This window comes from Enoplosus armatus, chromosome 19, assembly GCF_043641665.1.
Source record: "Enoplosus armatus isolate fEnoArm2 chromosome 19, fEnoArm2.hap1, whole genome shotgun sequence".
NCBI lineage: Eukaryota > Metazoa > Chordata > Actinopteri > Centrarchiformes > Enoplosidae > Enoplosus > Enoplosus armatus.
The window spans coordinates 7,949,696-7,969,447 of record NC_092198.1 but is presented as its reverse complement, the minus strand read 5'-3'; the positions used below and the strand labels follow the sequence as shown (position 1 = coordinate 7,969,447).

Here is a 19,752-nt window from a genome sequence, read left to right as displayed (position 1 = left end):
ATGTGAAGTCAGTATAGTGTTCAGAAGGTACACTAGCCTATTTGAAGACGATATGATTTGTGTCAACCCGTGATATTATATATACATACATCCTGAAATATTGTGAGAACAGAGTTTAATTGACACAAATAATGAAAAATCTACAACGGGAATACTCTGCATCTCCTCACGGGGACCTACTCCCTCACGTTGTGTATCTGACGATAAATCCACGTTGATCGACGATTCTGAAATCTACATCTCCACCCTGGTCATCGCACTTCGCTCCTATTGGCTTGCAAGCTCAGCAACGCATATCCATCCAATAACAGACGACTACGTTGAATGAGGGCACTTTCTTACAATCTGCTATCGTTTAGTCGCCCTGAGGAGCTAGGGAAATGAAAGCTAACACGTGGAGATAGCAATTTGCCGTGTTTTGCTTTGACTTCAGGGTGGTTTAGTGCCTTTTCTAACCGTGCCTTGTCAACGGTGACTCCGTATAATTCTCTGAAGGTGACAGTTACCTCTCAGCTTACGGGTGAGCTGGTTAACTGCCGTATTATGGCGGACAACGGAGACGATGATTCCCAGTACAGAATTAAAGAGGGTGACTACGTTGTGTTGAAACGAGGAGATATCTTCAAAGCTATGCAAATTCAATCGAAGAAGTAAGTCAAAAACAGTAATAAATAAATAAATAAATACGACCTCTCATTTATTATAATTACACGATACGCTAACGAGGGCAAGCTAAACCTTAACTGACATCTGACTTGTGATAGTTAATTAACTATATTTTGCAATGAATTGTTAACGTCACATCACAAAGTCTCTGGTCCCTGACATAACATCATGTACAAATACTAATGAACCCACTGCCAAGGCTAACGGTAGGTGTTGCAGCATTTGTATACATGATGCCGCACTGAGGGCTGTAGAGATGCCATCCCATTGATTTTCTTTTTTTTCTGTCTGTTCCATCACAGGAAGGTGATTTTTGAGAAGCAGTGGTTCTTCCTGGATAATGCTGTGGGACACGTGTACAGCACCACATTTGAAATAGCGTCTGGAGGAATCCTGCAGCCACGGAAGCTCAAGGATGCAGAGCGCTCCACCGGTGTGTAACCTGCTTTGCAGTCTCACACATCAAGTCACATTCATGTTTGAGCTATATAAGTGACACTTTCATGCCTCCCAGTGGCATTTTAATTTGTGATGACTATATTTTATTTCCAGACTGCATGTATCAACATGCAAAATACTATTGACCGCCTGTTACTCTTTCTGTTTCACTTTCCCTTTGAGTGATCTTTAAATGTGTTCTTCCTAGATGCAAAGGAGGTAGGCACGGACAACAGAAACATTGTAGACGATGGAAAATCCCAGAAGCTGACAAGGGACGACATTGAGACGCTCAAAGAGCAAGGTGTGAAGGATCAGGTACATCAGTGATCTTGCAATTACATACATAAATGGGAAAGTATTGTACTGCCAGGTGTTGGGTCTGCTTATTAAAGAATAATGCTGATAATATTCTATATTTTTGTATAGTAATTTAATGGAAAACCAAAACCAACAATGAATAGATCCTACAAACAAGTATTGCCTGTGTAGCCAAAGCCTGATATAGCGTATTCCTCAGGGCCATAGATGTCCATTGTTGACCATTAAAAACACAAAAATGAGCCACACTGTTGGAATGGGGGCATAGTCCTTTATTACCATGAACATGAGTAGTATTTTAAATTGAGGCAATACACATACACGGTTCTGGTGTCATTAATACTCACTAGTGCACCAAATGTGTTTTAACCCACAGCTGACAATAGTCCCCAACAAATGCACCATTTAGCCAGTTAGTTAGTTTAGTTAGTAATGTTTTCTAAAAACTACAATGCCCAGCTGTTTTAGGAAATGACTCAGCCCTTTTTAAAAATTTAACATTTGTGAGTCATTGTTAAAGATTTAAGTAGGAACCAGTGGCCTTGGGGCTGAGTGCTACAGGCAGGATAGGGGAGTCAAAAAGCATTGAGAGATGGGCCAGCATATTGTTGGTTTTTGTCTTGTCAAGGGAACCTTATCTTTTAAATTATTGGATGAAATGTTGAAATATACCGGAAGAGACTACAGACAATATGTGTATGTGCTCCACAGGAAATCATTGAGCAGCTTATAGAGAACAGCTCAACATTCAGAGATAAGACTGAATATGCCCAGGATAAGTACATCAAGAAGAAAAAGAAGAAGTGAGTCACGTCTGGTGATACACCCCCAATTACTTTCAGACTGAAGATAATGTAGTGTGCTGTAATTGGTGTTATCAGTTGTTCCCATCCTATTCTTTTCCAGGTATGAAAATATTGTGACGATTCTAAAACCGTCCTGTCGCAACCTGGCTATGATGTACCATGGCCGGGAACCAGGGAAGATCTGGTGAGTCAGCACATGGATTAACATTATGTGTGAAAGTTGTTTAGTTTTTTTATAGAGCAGAAAGTGATGAATGTATGATGTGTATGTTTTCCTGTGATGCAGCCACCTGCGGTATGACACACTTGCCCAGATGTTGACTCTGGCGAACGTCCACGCTGGCAGTAAAGTTTTGGTGTTTGAGACTTGTGCTGGCCTCGTGCTGGGATCTGTCATGGAGAGAATGGGGGGTACGTGGCAAGTCCTGTGAACTTTTCTGTAGGGTTTATGTATTTGATCAAATTATTTTTGCTTTTTCAATACAAAGAATGTATTTTCTTTCTCTAATTCTACATAAAGCATTTTCTCTGCCCTTTGTTTAATTACCCTCTCTCTCCTCCTCATCCAGGCTATGGCTCAGTGATTCAAATGTACCCAGGAGGTGGGCCTGTTCGGGCGGGTGTGGAGAGCTTTGGCTTTCCTGCACATTTTCACGATATGCTGCATGAGTTTCCCATCTGCCATGTCAATGCTCTGCTGGCAGGCACTCTGGACACCACTGCCAAAGATCCCATAGCTGGTAGAGCTTGCCTTTTAAATCTCTCCAAGATGTTTATAGCCTTGTTGTTTTTAGAAGAAACGGAGTAGCTACAAGCTAAAAACAAAACATTTCCTGATTACAACTTCACAAATGCTTAGTGTTCCTCTGAATTCTTTTTTTTTTTTTTTTTTTACCTTTTTATAAACTATACATAGACTAAGATTAAGATTAATCAGTACATTTAGAAAACAATCATTTATATTCAGAAATACTAAAAAGAATAATTTATCATGACACACATCTATTATGTGACATTCCTCAGATATAGATTATCTCCTTCAACATTACAGATTCAAAGCAGTCCAGCCTGGCTGCTGACGAGGTGCAAAACCAGCCTGAGGCAGAACAGCAGGGCGGTCCAGAGGAACAGAGCATGGAGACGAGCAGTGGCGCTGATAGTAGTCATGACCAGGAGAAAGACGAGAAGGAGAAACGCAAGGAAGCCAAAGTATGCCCACTATTTACTAACCCTACTTAAAACGTCCTTCATTTTATTTGTAAGTGACAGGAACAAAGACTGCATGTTTAAATAAGAAATATTAAAATCTGAAAGAGAGTGTCCTGACTTCATGTTTGTTTGTTTTTTTTAGGCTCAGGAAAAAAAGGTGAAGCTGGAAGAGAAACGGAAGAAGCTGGCAGCTGCTGCTGCCCTGCTGGAAGGCAGGAATGCAGACGGGTTTGTGTCACATTTAGTTTCTGCATTCACATTTCTGTTTCTCTGCACTGCTACACTGTTTTCAGCATCAGCCTCTTTCTCCTCCAACCCTCTTTCTCTATCAGTTCTGGATTGCACCATTGTAGTAGTAAATGAAAGTAATTAAAATAGATCTACAGTGATGAAGAACCGATGACTGATTGAAAGTACTGTTAAGTAGGTCCATAAAAGTCATGATAAATCCTTTGCCTTCTTCTGAGCTCACACACAAAATGATTAGCACACCGTGTCCTTACAAGGTGAACAAAGTGATTGCTTCGTAGTTTCCTGTCATATAAAACGAAGGAATTGCTTTATAGCTTTTTTATGATTGATGGATGAAGTATTGTGAGGGTGACATCTGAGCCAGGAGTACAAGTATTGATCTGGTTAGCCTATTGACTTTCCTCAGAGTCTTCTCCACTTCATAGCAGCTACATCATAAACAGTACCTCAGAGCACAATTTTCCAGACAAGCCCTAAATCAGCCTCTTTTACCGACTCTCATCAAGCTACATAAAACATGAAATGAATGTCTTCAATAGGTACTAAATCCCTACGTTTTCCGGTCATACCTCACATACAGTACCGATCAGATGAATTACGATATTGCCTACCTACACATTTCCAATAACATAGTGTACTGTTGACATATTAGGTATTTCATGTTGGACAGGTTTGCTTGATCATCTGTTTGTTTCCCACATGCAGGTTGGTTATAGCCAGTCGGTATCACTCGTGTCCGGTCCTAATGGGCCTGCTCAAATTCCTCTCCCCCTCCAGGCCTTTTGTAGTCTACTCCCAATACAAAGAGGTAAGCTCATCATGACTGGTGGTATTTACTAGAACCACAACTAGCACTGTTGTTAGAATGATCTCTCATTAGCTGCCACAGCACACAGAGTTTTATTGCTCTGAGTTCCAGCAGGAAATGTCTTTATTACATTACTGCAGCAGACATCCTTGTCACTGCCAAGGAGTTACAATGCCTGTCACGTCCCAGCACTTATTAACTCTGTTGTGCTTATGTTGCTAAAAAGATCATTCTGTGTGTTGACTGGTTGGCAGTCATCCTCTTAATGCTCCAGTTTCATCTCCCCCACCCCCCCTTCTGATCTCTGCAGACTCTTATCGAGTGCTACACAAAACTCAAGGAACATGGCGGTACGGTCAACCTCAGACTCACAGACAACTGGCTCAGACATTACCAGGTACAATTAAAACTCTGAACTAGCACTGAATCAAGTTTTTTTTTGTTTGAGTTGCATAGTTTAAGTTGCTCTAATCAATATTTTTATATTAACAATAGATGACTGTGGAATGTGAAATGGACAGGGAACCGTTTTAGCGTCTTTCTGCTCATCGTTTTGGCTTTATGGTCCACAACTTTAGTGTCTCTACTAAGTCTCACCATTCTCATCGGGGTTGTTTTCAGATGCAGCAGGCAGCTGTTTACCGTGAAAATGCTCCAAAAACACACTTTACACTACCTGCTTGGCACCAAATTGCAGACAGACTAAATGAACCTGCTAGCTGGTGAAGCGTTTAGCATCTAAGGAGCCAGATATTTCCTTCAGGAAAAAGATAAACTTGACCAGGGGATAATATATCAGTGTTGTTTTTACAGCTTGTTGCACTGGCTAAAACAAATCTATCAATGCAGGTTAAATGCTAAGTAAGGAATAGCATTGATCGTCTACTTAATTTGAGTACAATTCAAATTACTCTAATTGCTTATAAAGCTTTTTATAAGCTTTTTTTTTTTTTTTTTTATAAGCCCCATATTTCAAGGTGACAATATTGAATTTTCAATTTTTTAACTTTCTGTCTATTGTTTGACCATAAATATTTGCAATTTGCGATGATCATGCCTTAAACCATGAAATCATTTACCAGAACTGTTGCTGATTAAGTTTCTGTCAATCCACTAATTGTTTTAGCCCTAACTAAGATTCTACATTTGGCAGCATCAATTTTTTACCATAAGATACTGCCCCCGACCCATTATTACAGAGACTCTCACCATTTGCTCTCATTGCCCCCTCTGTTTGCTTCGGAATTGTTTACAATGCAGCAGCTGGATAAAAACAATGTGTGTTTGCATATTCAAAAAGATGTTTTCCCCTCAGGACCCAAGTGTTATTTCCTCCAGCCTTTCCTGTAGAATTAATGTGTCCTGACTGCATTTCTGCGTCGTGTCCCTAAGGTGCTGCCTAACAGGACGCATCCTCTGTTGCTGATGAGCGGGGGTGGGGGCTACCTACTCTCAGGAACAACGGTCGCCACGGACCGCTCCAAACCTGCAGGCTCCCAGCAAGCTCAGGAACCAGCACCAAAGAGACTGAAACTGACGGATTAACAAATACAGAAGCATCAAATCTTTTAAGGGCACATCACTAATGGCTTATAGGGATTTCCCTCCAGCGTGGACTTCTCTTTCCTCTGAAATGATTTGACACATCTTGAATAAGGGAGATGGGGTGTCTGGTTTGCATTCATCAGCACACTTTCTCCCATCTGATGTATTCAGATCAGTGCAGATGAAGGCGTAATGCTGAGGAGTAAACTGTAATCCAGTTTAGGCAGTATGAGCTCAGTGTATGTTTTATGTAAGGACCTGCTGAAATAATCTTTTGTGTTGAGAGTAAGTACAGGTTTGTGTCCCCAGACCACAGGTGTAAAAACAATATTATTTTTCCAGTTAATGCTATTCAGCTTCTAGGTTCTAAATTTTTTTTGTTTGCTTTTTTGTATCTCTGCAGAAAGTGCCATTTGTTGTATGATCCAGTTGCTAATACAGCTTCACTGTGGATAACGTCTGTATCTGTTGAGAATTAAAAACCAGTACAATAGAACCTGATGTGTGAACACTTGAACCCTTTTTTTTCATCAAGAAATAAGTTGAGAGACATGTGTTTGGTCCCAGAATAACTCCTTTTATTGAGTACAAACTGAACAATCTCTTCAGAACACAGTTATTTGAATAATTTGTCTCAGATATATATTTTCATACTTATTTTCTTACTGAGTATATATTAACATTAAAACCATTCCCATGCTGATTAATTTGATAACATCAAAATCTCACAAATACCATGATAAACAAGTTGATAGGATGTTTTTGGCAAGGCTCCAAGGTTTTTTGTCTTTTTGTTGTTTTTTTTACACTGTATAAGCACACAAAATTGGCAGACACAGTAAGACAGCAGCTTTTATCCACTGATAGCTGGTAGTGAAATACAATGCTGTCCGTCCTGACTTATGCACTGTTGTCATGCAACTTGGCAGCGATTTTCTGCAACTCCATATCCATCGCTGCAAGGTTTTCCAGCTCTTTCTCCTGAAAAACATGGAATATTGATACATCAACCAGTCAATATCAGTTTATGTTAACTGACTGTTTCTTTGACCTTGTAATAGAATAGAATAGAGGAATATAAATCAGGATTAAACGATCATAAATTGGTCATGTAGGTTAAACGTTTCCTTGATGAGGAAATGTACAACTAAAGAAGTCACTGCGCCTCCTCCTTGGATTGTTACCCTGCTTCAAAGTATGTGACAAGATGGTTAGGTCTCTACAGGGTGTTGCTCACTTTTCAAAGGGCATATTATGACTTTGATTGCTCAAGATATTCTTCGTGTGATTACTGCAGCAGTCATAAAAAGCTGGAGTGGCAAGTTCAAATAGAAAAAGGGGGACAAACAAGCTGAGAGAAGTGCTGAAAAGAACATCATGTGATGAAGAACTGATTTGAGAAAGGCAATAAAAACTATCTCTAAGTATGCCAGAGCTGAGGAGCGAGTCACTGCCCATGAATATTGCGGCTCCATTTCTCCGTCATCTATTCAGGACATGCTCGTGAGGGACAGTTCTTCATGTGCATTTGCACAGATGCATATTCACTGATGCTCTGTGCTTCTGAAGGCTAAATCCTGACATCTCCATGTAGACAAAGAGATTTCCATAATGAGCATGGCTGCTTTTTCCCCTAGTGAAACAGTGCGCTGGAGGTACTTGGAAGTGCTTCATGGCTTTACTGGGTCAGCTGAATAATGGGGGAATATTTTTTATGAAGCAGAATAAAGTGTTTTTACATTATGCGATTTAAAACATGAAACATACACATGTATCATGTTTCTTGGACTTAGCTGTTTTTAAAATTTGCGTGTATTTTGAATAGCTATAGTATAGTATAGTTTTAGTTAATAGTTTTTTGCCTGAATCCTGGCTGCTGTATAGAACTGTTTATCAGTACAAGTATTATGATATATATATATATATATATATATATATATATATATATATGTATATATATATGAGATTCTGTGTTGCACAGTAAAGTAGATGACATCATGTATTTTCTAGACTTCAGTTCAGTGGTCTAGTTAGAGGTTTAACAAAGTGAACATGACAGCAAAATGCATCCTCACATCAGTCATAAAGGTCATTTTGTTTGCAGTTAGTGAAAGCTGTTCTTACCTCCTGCGGGGTAAGTGCTCTCTGGTGCGTGCTCCTCTTTGCCTCCTTGATATTAGAGTGGTTGGCCAGCTGGTTTACCTTATAGCTCAGCACCTTGGCCAGTTCATCCATCTGAACACGTTAGAGGCATCAAAACTTTACTGGTTAATGAGAATAAAGTTTTAATAGACTGAGAAAATGTATAAAATTACCCAAGGACATATTTTTTTAATTAGTTCATATATAGAGAGATCAAATTTCCTCAATCTGCGTGTTTAGATTGATTCTCTAATCTAAAGTTACAAACAATTAGCAACTGAAGTAATACACTTCAGTTTCATTTCCACACATAATGCCTACCTTGTTTGAAGTTGCAGCATGCTCGTCTGAATCCCTTTTATACCATGCAGGGTGGTAGAAACCTCTGAAAATCCAGGGATTGCGTTTCTCTGCCAGATACCTGAAAAACAGCCCCAATTAGATGCTGCCCTGTGGTTTTTTAAGCCAGCGCATTTTTATGCTCTGTTTAAGGGATTTGTTCACTTCTTGTGCAAAATGTTGTTTTGATCACTCTGCAGTGTTTTGTGCACCAGGGTGCAGGATACAAACTTGCTAAATTAAAGAGTTGTTTTGTTAGAAGTACCTCAGAGCTCCATCCCTGTCCTTTGCCGCCTCCTCGTACTCCTCTGAATCACCCCTCTGTTCTTCCTCCTCTTCCGATGAGCCGCCGCCACGCTTGTGAAATATCTTTTTATGGTGGTATCGATGTGTTGGTTTCCACACGCGCTTTTCTATTTCCTCCTCTTCTTTTTCATTCCTTTTGTCAAGACCCCATGATTCCTGGCTGCGTTCTTCGTCAGGCTCTTCCCTGGCTTCCTCAGAGAGCTCTTCATCACGTTTGTGTCTCCTCTGGTGGTACCTGCCGGCCCTCCAGTCCCTCTTGTCAAGACCCCATGATTCCTGGCTGCGTTCTTCGTCAGGCTCTTCCCTGGTTTCCTCAGAGAGCTCTTCATCACGTTTGTGTCTCCTCTGGTGGTACCTGCCGGCCCTCCAGTCCCTCTTGTCAAGACCCCATGATTCCTGGCTGCGTTCTTCGTCAGGCTCTTCCCTGGCTTCCTCAGAGAGCTCTTCATCACGTTTGTGTCTCCTCTGGTGGTACCTGCCGGCCCTCCAGTCCCTCTTGTCAAGACCCCATGATTCCTGGCTGCGTTCTTCGTCAGGCTCTTCCCTGGCTTCCTCAGAGAGCTCTTCATCACGTTTGTGTCTCCTCTGGTGGTACCTGCCGGCCCTCCAGTCCCTCTTGTCAAGACCCCATGATTCCTGGCTGCGTTCTTCGTCAGGCTCTTCTCTGGCTTCCTCAGAGAGCTCTTCATCACGTTTGTGTCTCCTCTGGTGGTACCTGCCGGCCCTCCAGTCCCTCTTGTCAAGACCCCATGATTCCTGGCTGCGTTCTTCGTCAGGCTCTTCTCTGGCTTCCTCAGAGAGCTCTTCATCACGTTTGTGTCTCCTCTGGTGGTACCTGCCAGCCCTCCAGTCCCTCTTGTCTCTCTCATCGTCGAGACCCCATGATTCCTGGCTGCGTTCGTCATCTTCGCCATCCTCTGACGGTTCATCACCACGTTTGTGGAGAATTTTCTTGTGGTGGTAGCGATGTGTGGGCTTCCATATGCGTTTGTTTCTCTCACCCTCGTCGCCTTCCTCTGGCTCCTCCCTCTCTTCTCCTAAAGGTTCCTCATCTCGTTTGTGTTTTCTTTGGTGGTATCTTCCAGGCCTCCAGTTCCTCTTCTCTCTGTCTTCACCTTCTTCTTCTTCTGACCTCTTTTCCTCTACCCCCCAGCTCTCCTGACTGCGCTCATTGTCGTCCTCTTCTTCTTCTTCTTCTTCTTCTCCTCGTTTGTGTTTTCTTTGGTGGTATCTGCCAGGCCTCCAGCTGCTCCTCTTCTCCCGCTCTTCCTCCTCTTGGTTCTCGTGTCTCTTCTCCTTCTCATCACCCAGACTCCAGGATTCTTGGCTGCGCTCGTCCTCTGGGGTTTCTCTTTTCTCCTCCACGGATTTCAGGAGGGCCTCAATGTCTTTCACATCTGCTCCCTTTGCCCCAGGCTCCTCGGGGTGACCTTTGACCACCTCTCCATGAGTTACTATCCCCTCCGCACTCTTCTTGTCCAGTGGGGCATGTTTAACCCCTATGACAGAACAAAAGATAGATGAAAAGAGGTGTAAAGATCCACTTAATAGAGCTCTTAGAAGCAGGTTATGATGGATTTCAAATTGGACTTGAGCCTTTAGGTCAAATCCAATCTTGTATTTGATGACTTGTTTATGATTGAGGTTCAGTAAAAGCTAATAGCTCTATTTATGTCACCATCTGGTTGCCAAGATACTCTTGTTCAAAATCATTTTTTATGAGTTACCAGTGTTTCATCAGTTAAAGAGTGCTGCACCATCAACAGTGTTTTTAAAGCTTTAAATGTGCCTGTTTACTGTCCCCATGCATGCGCATTGAAAAAAACCTGCTTCTGCTACAAACCTGCTTGGAGGATGTCTTTGCACTCCTGATCCAGCTGGGAGTCCGGCTTGGAGAGAGCTTTGGACAGGACCTCAACCAAGCATCGTGTCACCTGCAATAAACCAATAAACTAAATGTGTCGCTCTTTGCTGCTTTTCCGGCTTCAAGGTCTGTTTTAAAGCCCCTGTTTTAAACTTAATAATCAAATTGTAAGAGAAAAGCATACCACATCTTCTCTCTGTCCTTCTTTTCCCACTGGAAGCGCGAGATTTTCTGCATTAAAAAAAGTATAATGAGTGAGATTGCACGAAGGAACAGGATCGCTTGTGTCAACGTGAAAGAGTCGTCTCTGTCCATGGTCCTGAACTGCGCTCACTAACTTACAGCACTCCGCAAGGAGAAAACCACCACTCTTTCACCTACCTGTCAGCAGAGCCGCGACAACAACCAAAACAAGCCTCATCTTGGCGAGATGATGGTATATCCAAGAAAATGTTGGGTCCCGTCCCTCCGTGCGGCGGCAGGAGAGAGCTGCGCTGACTGGGCGCCTGCTGCTCTGAAGGATGGAGCCGAGGAGCGCCTCAAATAAAGAGAGGAGTGGGCTGGAAGAAGCGTGGGAGGAGGGCTCCAGGCTCTGTTAATGTCATGACTCATTAGACCTGCAACGGAGAGTGATCTGAGGGAAATCTGATGCATGCACAATGCCGACATTTCGTGGGAAAGTGAATTGGCAATCCAGTTAGTGTCACAGTTCATTCAGGTGATCATTTAAACAGCGTGTTTGTGTTTAATGCCGCGGGATGCCCGAGGACGGACAGGTACACGAACAGCACGAAGATTCGTGCCCTCTTATGCAATTTGATGCTATAGCCCTGCAACACTACTTTCCTATGTCAGACACAAGTTGATTCAGCTCAGCCCATGTTTACCCTGCTGTTATTCTTCTACTCAAAAGCGTTATAATTCATATAAAAATCAACTTGTTTCCTATAAGTTCAGGTTAATTGCATGTCTAATGTGTTGGATTGCATTGCAGACATGTTCATGATAGTGTGCCCTGTGGTTAATTAAATACGACCAAAATAAGACATTTGTGTGTGTGTGTGTGTGTGTGTGTGTGTGTGTTTCAGAAGAGGCTTTCCCCAGTCTGAAGTTATGTAATACCCAGTATTCTCAACTGCAATGTTGCCCCATATTTTACGTTTGCTTAAATGAGCTAATGTACCATATATTTAAAGTAGACATGTACAGCCATGTCTAGTGTCTGACCCACCTTAAGTCAGAATTTAGCCCAACCGACTCCTCAATAATTCATCCAGCCCTCAGCACATCTCATCCAGTTTCCCATGGGAACTTGCTAGCTTCAGCACCAGTAGAGGAAAACTAGTTAATGGAGACCTGGATCAATAGTAAAACAAACTAAAGTGACCTGGATGTCTTAAAACAGTATGAACATGTTTATGCTGTTTTTGCCCAACGTTATTCATTGTTCCAGTGATACTAGTTGCAGATAAACAGTATGGCTCTGATCAGGAGTATTATGTTGCAGCTGCAGGGAAACATAGAAAATCTACTTATTGCATTGACAAGTGCAAGGTCAGTAATCAGATCTTGATTGCAAACTTCTTCTTTATAATTCGCAACTTTCCATGAAACTAGGCTATGCATTTACAGCATTTTAATCTGCGGCTGCTGCTGTCTTCATAACAAACCCTGGATTTGCATGAGCCGACATGTGCAGCGACAGAGCTCAAAGTTTAGTAGGCACGGCTCAGAACATTCAAACCGACAGCCGCTTCTTTTTGGCACTTTGCATGATTTGTTTTTCTTGCTTCCATGTACAGAAATTTGTTCTCCCTCGGTGCGTACATTCTTTCATTCAGACACAAGAAGAAAAAAAAGACACAAGTCAAAAAATGGCCAGTTTGAGAATGGGCTACGGTACATTTAAAATGACTCACAGTCTCTGATCTATACATATATGGGCCCCTGTAGGATGCTTAAAAATGCACGGTGATAAGAATGTTTACATGGGATGTTTACACAACAAGCACTGACCTTTATGTATGGCAAAGTACGTTCAAATTCAATCATGTCTTGGAAACCATAAGCCCAGAAAGTGCTGTGAGCAAAATAAGAATATCGTGCTCCATAAATCTGCTCTCTGGCCTGTGCTTCTCATGCTTACATGACTGGCTGCTAGCATCTATCTTTGTTACTGCAGACAGGCTCCATTGTGGTAACTGAAATAATTACTGGTCAGAGCATAAAACTGTAACGTCCGACAGTGTATTGTACACCCAAGCAATATGCACTGATCCACAGCAGCCAGTGAACCCAGTCTTTTGTGTGACTGATAGCAGCAGGGTAACAGTGCTCTGCAGTTTCCTCTGCTGTCCCCGGGGAGGAAGTCATGTCTGTGACTGAGGCTCAGTACTCCACAGTGAGCCACTAGATATCAAAAGCACTGAAGCACTAAATTATACAAGTCCCATGCCCTGAACAATGTGTGTGTGTGTGTGTGTGTGTGTGTGTGTGTGCACTCACATGTAACGCTGTGTATGTGTTTTTGTGGTCTTACTGCTACTGCTCCAGGCCTGATTAATATTTTAGTGAGCCATGAAGATATGGGAGCTCACAGGCGGTGAAGTGGGGAACTGGGAGGGAAAGCTCGATGCGTTCAGACAGGCTCTGTGAGCACGACTCCAATCGGTCCCTGTCTGCAACAACACCGCCCCTTTCATCACGGCCATTTACATGCATGGACAAAAGGCGAGTGGCTCACGACGGGCACAATGCAATGCGCCGCATGAAAGCCTCGACTGGGCTTTGATCTCTGGTGGGGATGAGCTTTATGTTTGGCTCTAAACTACTGAGAGACTTTGATGACATTCCAGGAACAATAGGGTGTGTGTGTGTGTGGTCATCTGCACTTATTTTTGCAAATGTCTGGTTAATTTATCATTGTTGTCTGATATTTTGTTGGGAAAGGGGGCAGTTTTCTTTTTCTTTTGAGGAGCCACTTTTTCTCTTTTAGCACAATCTCATGTAAGATCTAAAGCCAAGTTCTCACTAATAAGCAAACATCCATCCATCCCTAACTTGAAAGATGATATCATTTTGGTAATTGCTTAAATAGTTATCGAACACAACAATGTCTGACAGCACACTTATCAAAAAGTACAGACTTTAACGCCTTAAAAAACTTAGATTAGATTGACTTTATTGTCCATCTCAGTGGAAATTTGTCAATGCACATAACACAGCAGCACACCATTAAAAGCATGCAGAATATACAGTATACAATATACAACTTGCACATGGACACCTTGGAACAAGAACTTACAAGTAGTTTCCTCTGTTTTTGTCTCTGCTGACCAAACATTACTTTTTCCACCAAGAAAATGTGCATTATTCTGCTGTGTCCAGCCAACAAGCATATAGCATATTAGGAGGGATAATACCAGTAATAAAAACTGTTAGAGTTATATTGTTATATTAAATATAGCCCCATATTAACCTGCTAGAGAGCCCCATATTTAGCCCTTAGCTCTAGGGATGGCAATGTCGGTCCGTTGGTCTGTCTACCACTTTGACTATTGATGAAACTTTTGTACAGGCATCCATGATTCCCCAGAGGATTAATTCTCTTGACTTTGCTGATTCCCTGACTTCCTTCCTCTAGTGCCACTGTGAGATTGTCAGTTGTGATCTTAAATTGAACTGGATTGCCATGAAATTTGGTACACACATTCATGTCCTCCTCAAAACTATCATAAAACCACTTTGGTGACATTTCCATGCACTTTATGCAAATTAGCAAATGTTAGCACGCTAACTAACAAACTAAGATGGGGAAGATGGCAAACTTTAGCATGTCAGCATTGTCATTGTGAGTAATGTTAGCATACTCACATTAGCATTTTGCACAAAGCAGTTACATTGTCAAGTACATCGTCACAGAGCTGCTAGAATGGTTGTAAACTCTTTGTCCTGTCGACACAGGGACCCTCTTCAAGACATGGCGTCAACATTGAGTTATAATGCAAGACCCAACATAAAATCTTCATCATGTCAGCTGATACGATACTTTAGTGCAGCATATTCCCAAACAAAAAAAATTCAATCAAATTAGCAAAAAGCAGTTTATGCATAATAAGCGTGGAGTTCTGAGGACCTATGGCGGTTGCCCTATAAACACTGCAGAATAAGTACCCCGGCAGGTTATAGGTGAAGTAGTGTTGGACAGGAGAGGAGAATAGGCAGCAAAGAATGGACGGTGTGGTTCCAAATGATCCATGCAGGTGTCATTATAAAGCGGCTCGTTATTTATGCATTCATCATACAGGAGGATAGAAGGCTTGTGCTCTATATGTGGAACTGTAATGCTATTAGCATCACTATTGTAGCAGCAGGGTGATTTCTCCATGCAACACTCAATAGGACCCAAAAGGCCCGCTCAAGATCGAAATGGCCCATAAAGAGGATTCAGCTCTGATTTATTGTGTAATACAGAATTTGAATTATCCTCATTACCAGACAAGCAGGTGAGCTCAGATTATAATATGTAATGCTTAATTATCAGATTTCTTTCTCAAATCCTTTGGCTCATATCACTTCTTTCTGTTGTAAATCAGAATCAGATTCTACTCCATAATTAAATATCCTGGACAGAACCTGAAGTGAACCATAGAAAAGAAAAGGCCACTCGAATCTTAAAGACACTCTTTCAGTGTTGAAAAGTGAGTATGTGACTGTGTGAGTTAGTGTGTGTGAATTGCGCCCCAGAGGAACTGTGTATTTGAGTTCTTCTGCCATCACCCATGAGTAATTTTTTTTAATTAATGCAGACTGGGTTTTAGTAAAATTGTCTCATTTCAGTAATATGAGTAAAGGTGAAGATACTAATGAGGTCTTTGGGGAGAAAAGGATGATGGGTACAACTGAGGAAGGCTAAAATGTGAATAAATTATGAATAGGGAAGGGCAGGCCAGTCTTTATGACAACAACAAAGTATATTGTTTTCAGAAGAATAATGGCCATTAAGCCAGTTACAATAGCTGCTGAGGCGACTGCCTCTCCTGGGGGTGTAGCCACACAGTGCAGTCAAAATACAGTAAAGTAATTAAAAGAGGACATGGAAGGTAAAATGAGAAGTTTTTTGGTGCAACTTCAGCAAAACAATGTGTTTGATTTAAACAGTCAAGATTCAGTCTTTCTATGATTACATGATCACATTTGGATACATACCCATTTCCCCTACTTCTGTGCAGGCTCCATAATGGCCTCCAAAAGTGTGTAATTTATCACTCATATTAATCACTGTGGACAACGGTTGCTATATTATATAAATTCTCACTGTGGTTGTAATAGCCTTGTTTTGTATGCAACTTATAAAATGTGCTGTGTGAAGATTTGAAATCATACTGAGCTACACTAAAGTTCCTCCAGTATGTTGCCATGATGATATGCCAAAGGTTTATGTCAAGGTTTATGTCAATAGCAATAAAAGTATGCTATATAACCTCAAGCTTAATTACTGGGCTAAAGTTGATTCTCACACTAGTGAGGCTGAACCTATGAATCTGAACCTGAACAATAGATTTGTCTTCTTCTCTATGACTGTACATGTTGAGGACATGCATATTTTCTTCTTGTGAAGGCTTGTTAGCTGAGCAGTGAGACAGCATAAATCTGTTTTTCTGCATTTTGAGATGCTGCCCTGTATAAAAGCTCCTTGCAAGGTCAGATTTTGATTCATATGTTGCTAAACTACGATTGGTGCATGCAATCCTGACATCGTCCCACCCACTTCAAACCAGAGAGAAAAATAAGCACAAAAGCACAAGTACAGAAATCTTTGATGTAAAATAACCAAAACAGTTTGAGTTTGCCAAAATATTGTGTGTTCATATAGGGCCTAACTGCTCATAGTTGGAAGCCAATTGAGAAAATACATTTTTAGAGCCTTTAAGTGCTTGTTGTACATTGTATCAATCATTTTTAACAAGCCTCTTTAACTTAATCTTAATGTGGAAGACAGGGACATAGTTTTAATTACTATTAAAGTGGTTAATAAACTACTATAGTGATACAGCATCAGTCTCATTTATTTCTGTGGCTGTTCATCATTCATATTTCATCACACTAAACACAACAAAAGATTGGCTGCCACACAACTGAGGATGTTTACAAAACCTTTTGTACCGAACCTCTGCAGTGAATGAAAATTTAATGGGGCAGTGTTCTTCTCCTGGGTTTTCATCATGAGTATTGATTTTGATGTGTAAATGCAAACTAGCTCTATTACACAACTCTGTCAGCTGGGCAGATGCACAATTGTGAAGAGGAAATCAATGCAAGCTTTCCACAGGGGCCATCAAACAGTTTATTAACCTGTGAGGCCAAGATGACAATTGAAATCTAAAACTATAATTATTTTCTATTGAACTGTATTGTGTGACGTGTGTGATCTTGCTTTGCATATTGATGGAAAATTGCATGCCAACGTTTTTGATGATGGATCTTAACAAACCACAAAGCCAAGGACGTAACACTTTTTTGACATAAAAGACAATTTTAAAGGATGCAAGTCAGAGCTTTCAAGTCTCTCCTTCCTTATTTCCTTCACTGTGTGTTAGTCAGCCTTTTGTTACTGGGTAACTGCAGCTGTCTTTGGAGCACTATGAAAATATGACACGTGAATATGAATATGTCACATGAAAACGCTTACAAGAGAAAAGACTTCTTCAGTGTCTTAGTCTGTTTGTTCTTCATAGGCACAATAAACAATGGCAGAAATTACTTTACAATTACTTGGAAACCTAATTAGCTTAAATCAAAATGCACATTTTTATGGCATTTTTTCCGACTGCACAAACCGGCGTGTGTCTATTCGAGTTTGAGACACCGTTTTTAAAGAGCTCCCTTAAATCACAATTTAGCAGAGGCTTCTCATGTCATTGATTTTCCCCCACTAATTGCGGCTGAGGAAAAGGCACCCAAGACACGGTGTACTGCAGAACTGCAGTTTGCCGGTAATCATTTCAGGGGTCTTGGTTTGTTTGGCCCCTTTGTTTCCACACGGGAGAATATCTTGCATTTGCATAATTAGGACTGCAATTAAGGATTTAGTACTTGAAAACCACTTACAAAATACCTGCAGGAACAACTTCATCTCCTTAGGATGACTAGTGAGGTTGTAAAAGATTTCTCAATACTGGAAGTGATTTTTTTACTCTGCAGGAAAGCATAGTTGTTTTTTTAATAAAACATGCAAAAATATATATATGCATTGGTTGCAAGGGAAGAGTGATTTATAGCTTTATTACTGCTCCCTAGCATACAATAGAGCGATATAGTCTCTCATATTGACATGATATTAAAGATGATTGATGCTGCCTTGAAGCGTCTTCCCTGCTGTGACCTTCAGCTCTTTGGTTAAATTGACACTAATTCTAATCATTGTTCACAGGGGTGATAACATCAAGTGGTATGGAGTCAGGATTGTGACAGCACAAAGAGAGAAACTGGATTACTTTGTTTAAATTCTTCCTGTTCAAAAGTTTAAAGGTTGTCACTTGGGCCGAGCCTAGAGGGCGACTTCTCAATGACATCCAAGCCTTTTGGTTTGAAAGGTAACCTTTGTCCACAATTTAAATAGCAAATCTTGTTATGCCAACAGTGGCTCACATTTAGACACATCAGATTTGTTCAATTTAATGTGTTTTTCAAGTCTATTTATTCAAAACACACATCCACATATAAATCACTTTCTGAGGACCTTATTTCCTGAGTCTGACCACAGAAAGTGGATCAACTCCATGTGTGGACATCTGTCACACTTGTTCTGCTTATTTAACAAAGGAGCGATCAAGCTTGTTGTGTTTTGGGCGTGCTGGTTTTCACATGTGTGTGGTCCTTTACTTGGACAAATTAATTGACATTACAGCAAGTATGTTGCTCTTTGTGATGAAAAGTTTCTGAAATCAATAGCACTAAGCCTGCCTCTCTGCAAGGACACTCACGCAGGTGACCAGATCAATGGCAGTTTGGAAACAAAGTTGTGGGTTTTTTTCTCTCACCCTGACTTCACATTTGAGTGGATTGGTGCTGGCACTTGTTTGCTCTGAAAAGGTCTGGGCTCTCTGCTAGAGACAAGTATTAGCCATTCAGCCATTAATCTGATTTTACTCAGCTGGAGGAGTTTGGGCAAGAAACTCATGCATGTTTGATGTAAAACTTGCAGATCCTCCTCAGGCAGAGTCAGTCTGTACTGGTCTGTCTGAGGGAAGACGGGAATGTCTCACTGTTCACTATCATTCCAGCAGAGATAGATGAGAAGTGATAGCATGGCATTAGAATACCATAAAGTCTATGTTAAGATAACACTGTATCCTCCCTCCTGGGTACCATAAACATAGACATGGATACGCCCTAAGGTAATTGTTGTCCAAATATGTTTTCAACAAGCTATGAAATATGTTGCACTAAACATTTGACACAAGAGTGAAAAGATATATAGGCTGCAGTATATGCTGCAGCCACAGTGCCATGTGTTGCCACAAAGAGAGAATCTTTTACTATTTGTTCCCTCAGGCTGGACAATTGCTTGTTGCTGGATGAACAAATACTTTATGTGCTGTGACGTCTTCTGACTGAATGTTCTTTGCTGCTTTCAAACCCCTGTGTTTACATCTCTGCATCCTACCTTTCCCTGTCAGTATGTGTCACTATTTGTCTGTACTATTGTGCTGATGTGCAGATTTGCAACATGAATCTTTGTCATAGTACTAAAACAGGGACATGGCGTGTTTTATAAGCACTGTGTCACTTGTGGCGGTATTGGTATTTCATGTACACTTACCTGATAGATGATTCCCACCGTAAACACACAGAAAATAACTGAAATAATGAGCAGAGAACTCAAACCAGAAAACTACTTTTTACACTATCTCGCTGCAAATTGGCTGAATTGCTTCTCTAAACTCAAAACATGAAACATTAACCTGTCTGGTTATAAGTCACAAAATGATTAAGCGGCATTATCTGCAAAAATGTTGCAGGGAGTTAATGATGTGCTATATCGCAGCCAATGA

At 41.1% G+C, this 19,752-nt stretch overlaps 2 protein-coding genes across 2 annotated transcripts; one reads left to right on the top strand and one right to left on the bottom strand.

The window, feature by feature from the left end:
- Positions 1 to 535: 535 nt before the first annotated feature.
- On the top strand, positions 536 to 6,541 carry trmt6 (tRNA methyltransferase 6 non-catalytic subunit). Its single transcript, XM_070925858.1, has 12 exons — positions 536 to 650; positions 969 to 1,099; positions 1,313 to 1,422; positions 2,137 to 2,228; positions 2,332 to 2,415; positions 2,518 to 2,642; positions 2,801 to 2,971; positions 3,283 to 3,440; positions 3,583 to 3,668; positions 4,398 to 4,500; positions 4,811 to 4,897; positions 5,893 to 6,541. The coding sequence occupies exons 1-12, from the start codon at positions 544 to 546 to the stop codon at positions 6,043 to 6,045; spliced, it is 1,407 nt and encodes a 468-aa protein (XP_070781959.1). The 5' UTR covers positions 536 to 543; the 3' UTR covers positions 6,046 to 6,541.
- A 404-nt stretch (positions 6,542 to 6,945) lies between these two features.
- On the bottom strand, positions 6,946 to 11,117 carry chgb (chromogranin B). Its single transcript, XM_070925316.1, has 8 exons — positions 11,078 to 11,117; positions 10,881 to 10,927; positions 10,676 to 10,766; positions 9,622 to 10,331; positions 8,792 to 9,504; positions 8,509 to 8,608; positions 8,170 to 8,280; positions 6,946 to 7,026 (listed from the first exon to the last, which is right to left on the bottom strand). Exons 1-8 carry the CDS (start codon positions 11,115 to 11,117, stop codon positions 6,946 to 6,948), a joined length of 1,893 nt encoding a protein of 630 aa, XP_070781417.1.
- Between the last annotated feature and the right edge of the window lie 8,635 nt (positions 11,118 to 19,752).